At 56.6% G+C, this 4057-nt stretch overlaps 1 protein-coding gene across 1 annotated transcript in view; it reads right to left on the minus strand.

Annotated features, from left to right (window-relative positions):
• The window catches only part of MAST1 (microtubule associated serine/threonine kinase 1), a 25033-nt gene that overhangs the window by 1588 nt on the left and 19388 nt on the right, over positions 1-4057 (minus strand). Inside the window, exons 19-25 of the mRNA XM_010855530.1 lie at positions 3132-3310; positions 2807-3054; positions 2264-2464; positions 1847-2076; positions 1399-1521; positions 1136-1272; positions 4-21 (exon numbers count right to left, since the gene is read on the minus strand). Coding sequence (XP_010853832.1) covers positions 4-21; positions 1136-1272; positions 1399-1521; positions 1847-2076; positions 2264-2464; positions 2807-3054; positions 3132-3310 — 1136 coding nt within the window. The remainder of the gene's footprint in view (positions 1-3; positions 22-1135; positions 1273-1398; positions 1522-1846; positions 2077-2263; positions 2465-2806; positions 3055-3131; positions 3311-4057) is intronic.

The raw sequence follows: 4057 nt of genomic DNA on the forward strand, positions 1-4057 counted from the left end.
AAGAGGGAGCTGCGCTTCTTGCTGGAGGACAAGGAGGGAACCAGTTTCCCTGGACCAGACTCTAGAGCTGCCGGCTCTTCCCACTTCAGGGCCTCAAGGAACCTCCTGGAACCACCCACCCAATCTGGACCCTCCCTCTTCAAAAACAACACTGTTGGAGGCTGGAGAACTTCTCTTATCTCTGTCCCACTTGGCTCCTCCCACCTGGCCTACCCATTGCTTTTTGACCACTCACAGTCCAAGCTAGAAACATTCTTCCAAACAGAACCAACCTATTCTGGCCCCGTCCACCTTTCTAGCCCCTCCCTCTACAGCTAAACCCACCTATCAGGGCAGGAAGAATTTCACTGGCCTCAGCCTGAGGCATCTCACTCCAATCCCCACTCACTCTTTGTCCAGGCCAAACCCCGCTGATCAAAACAGAAAACTCTCCTGGCTGCACCCACCTCTCCTAACTCTGCATTATTTGTAAGGGAAGAAATTATTTCTACTGGCCTGGTATGCTCCTCCCAGGTAGAAGTCTCTTCTCCTGGCCCCTCCCAGTCTCTTAAATGCATCCAGCAAAGCAGGGTCATCTCTTGGATGGTGCCCTCTTGGTCAGTATCCGCTGGCTCTGCTCTACTCCCAGAGTTTTGGAGCTTGGTACATCTTCTTTTCCCAGCTCCTCCCACTTTCTCAGCCCCTCCTTCTCTGTCCTTTCATTATTGCTCTTCACTCGGTGGCCCCCAGGTGGCCACCCTGGGGGTAGCCAGGTAAAGAACCCGCCTGCCAATGCAGGAGACGTGAGACTGGAGTTCTCTTATGTCTTCCCGATCCCTGGGTCGGGAAGATCCCTTGGAGAAGGGCATGGCAACCAACTCCAGTATTCTTGCCTAGAGAATCCCATGGACAGAGGAGCCTGGCGGGCTACAGTCCATAGGGTCCCAAAGAGTCAGACACGACTGAAGCGACTTAGCACACACGTACAGTGGCCCTGGCCACCTTTCCTGTGCACAACTTCCATTCCTGTGAATATGCCTTCTCCTGTCCTCTCCTATACCTATCCCACAAAAGCCCTGGCCATTTTCTCAAAAACTGGAATGCTCCAGAGGGCCTGCTGTTTATAGCCCCGCCCACTGCACTTGGCCCCACCTACCTCTCCTGGCCCTCCTTGGCAGAGGGCCTCTTGTTCCTCCGAGCCATTTTGGCCTTGTAGCTGCTTCGCCGTGCAGGGCCGATACGGATGGAGGTATTTTCGAAGGGCGTTGTGGTAACGGCCACTTTATTGCCACTCTGGAGTTAGAAAGGGGGAAAGTTCTCTGCTGGAGGCTGTTCTGGCAACTCCAGCTCCCCGGGACCTCCCTCACCCTTCACTCCCTTCCACTCCCCCGACAGTTCGCTTTTTCCCCATAGACTCACCTTAAGGATCAGCTCAACGACTTCAGGATGTACCATGCCATGCACCGGCTCCCCGTTCACGTGAGTGATGAGGTCCCCGGCACAGAGTCCTGCCTCCTGGGCTGGGCCCCCCTCCTCCACGTGCTGGGGACAGGGCACCCCACAGGGGCAGGATTAACAGGATTGGTAACAAGGAAGTCTCCCTAAGCTTCTGTTCCAGACACCTAACTCTGTAGGCACAGTAATTAATCATAACACCAAGCAAAACAACAGTCATTCTTGCCAGTTTACAAATGAAGAAACTGAGAGTCAGAGAGGAAAGTGACGGGGTGAGGGGGTGTCACAGAGGAGTCTCATTCAGGCTGCCTAGTTCCAGAGTTTGAGCTGTCCCTCATCCCTTGGAGCGGGGCGGGGACGTGTGGAACTCTCTCTCCCCACCTAGAATACAGGCTCATCCATGACTGCTCACCCAGACAATGTGGTGTACACTGTAGACATCTGAGTCACCCATGTAGACGCGGATGGCACGCAGTGTGAAGCCATACTTCTTGCCCGAGCGTTGGATGGTGATGGGGGAGCGAAGTCCACTGACAGCCGGAGAGTAGTCCCGGCTGGGTGAGGAGTCCCGTGAGGATGGGTTGGAGGAGAGAGATCGCGGGGACATGGGGCTAGCCAAAGGTGAGCTCCCATGTGGGTCCACTGCAGACACAGACCCATGGTCAGAGATCAGGGCAGACAGACGCAGCTCTCCCTGTGTCTGCTCCTCCCTCCTCCCAAGTGAAAGTCCCAGGGCTCTCATTGGCCCATCCCAGAGCAAATCATGGTGGACCGGGAAAACGCACCAATGGGGGCAGCCCATCCCCTGCCAGGTTGGACCCAGCATCACCTGCAGGGATCATGACAGACAAGGCAGTGGCCGAGGCTGACTTGATGACTTTGCCCCCGGTTCGAGAAGGCCGCTTCTCTACCGCGGGATCTCCTGATAGCTGCTGGTGCCGCGCTCGGCGCAGAACCAGGTCATTGGTGGCTCTGGGGCCTGATGGGTCCCCATCCTTAGAGGGTGGGCAGAGGTCGCCTGGGCGGTCAGCTGCAACAGAGCAGGTGGGTTAGGGGGTCAGTCCAAGGGCATAGTTCTCTTAAATGGTATTCCCTCTACATGCAATGCTCTTCCTACCTCTCTCCCTTCTGGATTGTGAATTTCATAAGAGCAGGTACCCTATACATCTGGAACAGCTCCTGACACAGAGAAGTGCTTAAACACATTTGTTGACTGACTGAGCATGGAACAGGGGTCTTTCTCATGTTGATGAGAATCCCAGGTTGGAGTGTGAAGAGTACAGGAGAACTTGCATAAGCAGTAACCAGGCTTATTGAACAATCATATATGGCCCCTGGGGAATTGGGGAAGGCAGCAGGAGGGGGCACTTACTAGCCTCCGAGTCCCCAGTGCTGGGGGCGCCATCCCCTGGAGGTATCTCTTTGGCGGCCCGCGCATCCAGTGAGCCTGGGGGGTCGGAGCTGGGCCGGGGAGGCCTGCGCAGCCGAGCCTCATCCTCTTCCTCTTGCGGGGTGCTGAAGCGGCTGGGCTCCAGCAGCGCAGAGAAACGGCGGCGGGGGCCCAACGGGGGACTGGCCTCCCCCCCCAAGAAGCTGGCCTCAGATGCCGAGAAGCGCTTGCTGCGCAAAGGGGGCGTCGTCAGAGGAGTTACTCCCCTTTGGGCCCTGCCCCCAAACCCAGCTCTGCCCTTGCTCACATCTCCGGGGAGCCCCCTCTCCAGGTCTTCTCACGCAGGGTCAGGCCACCCAGGCCCTCCCGCTTGCTGGTCACCTTCTCCTCTGGGCCCTTGGCGGTCGGCTCCCTCTTGCTGGTCCCCGCTGCCGCCACGGGGGTCTTGGGCTCGTGCTGCGACAGCTGCTCCATACTGCTATACACCTGCAAGTGGTAGTGGAAGGAAGTCCAACCCCCAGGTTCTGCCTTCCCTCCTGAACCAGTAAACTTCCCACTACTGTTGTTCAGTCGCTCAGTCGTGTCCAAGTATTTGCGACCCCACGGACTGCAGCACGCTAGGCTTCCCTGTCCTTCACTGTCTCCTGGAGTTTGCTCAGACTCATGTTCATTGAGTCGATGATGCCAACCAACCATCTCATTCTCTACCTCGCTACTGGAGCCTGCCAAACTAAGCTCCATCCTAAAAAGCTGGGTCCTGCCCATTCCTGGACCGAGCCCGACCACCCACAATTCTTCAGTTCTGGCCCCACCCCACGAAATGAGGCTCTGACATATTCTAGATCCTGCCCTGCCCAAGCCGTAAAGAATCTCACCTCTCCAAGTCTCATCCAGTTATGCGTACCCTCTCCCAAGCTAGGTCGTGCACCCCCCTACATTGTATGTGTGCTCAGTCGTGTCCGATTCTTTGTGACCCCCGCTACATGCTGTTCCTCAAAATAAAATAGTGCCCAGCCTCGCCCCGGCCTAGCTCCGCCCTCACTGCTCAATCTCTCCATTCCCAGGTCCTGACCCCGCCTGGTCCAGATTAGCCGCTCCTCCTGTTGGTCATTTCCATACTGTTCAGGTTCTCATTAGATTCCACTCAATGCCGAAGGCATCTTCCCTGGTAGCTCAGACAGTAAAGCGTCTGCCTACAATGCGGGAGACCAGGAGATCGGGAAGATCTCCTGG

This window comes from Bison bison, unplaced genomic scaffold (genome assembly GCF_000754665.1).
Source record: "Bison bison bison isolate TAMUID 2011002044 unplaced genomic scaffold, Bison_UMD1.0 scf7180017864365, whole genome shotgun sequence".
In the NCBI taxonomy this organism is placed as follows: Eukaryota; Metazoa; Chordata; class Mammalia; order Artiodactyla; family Bovidae; genus Bison; species Bison bison.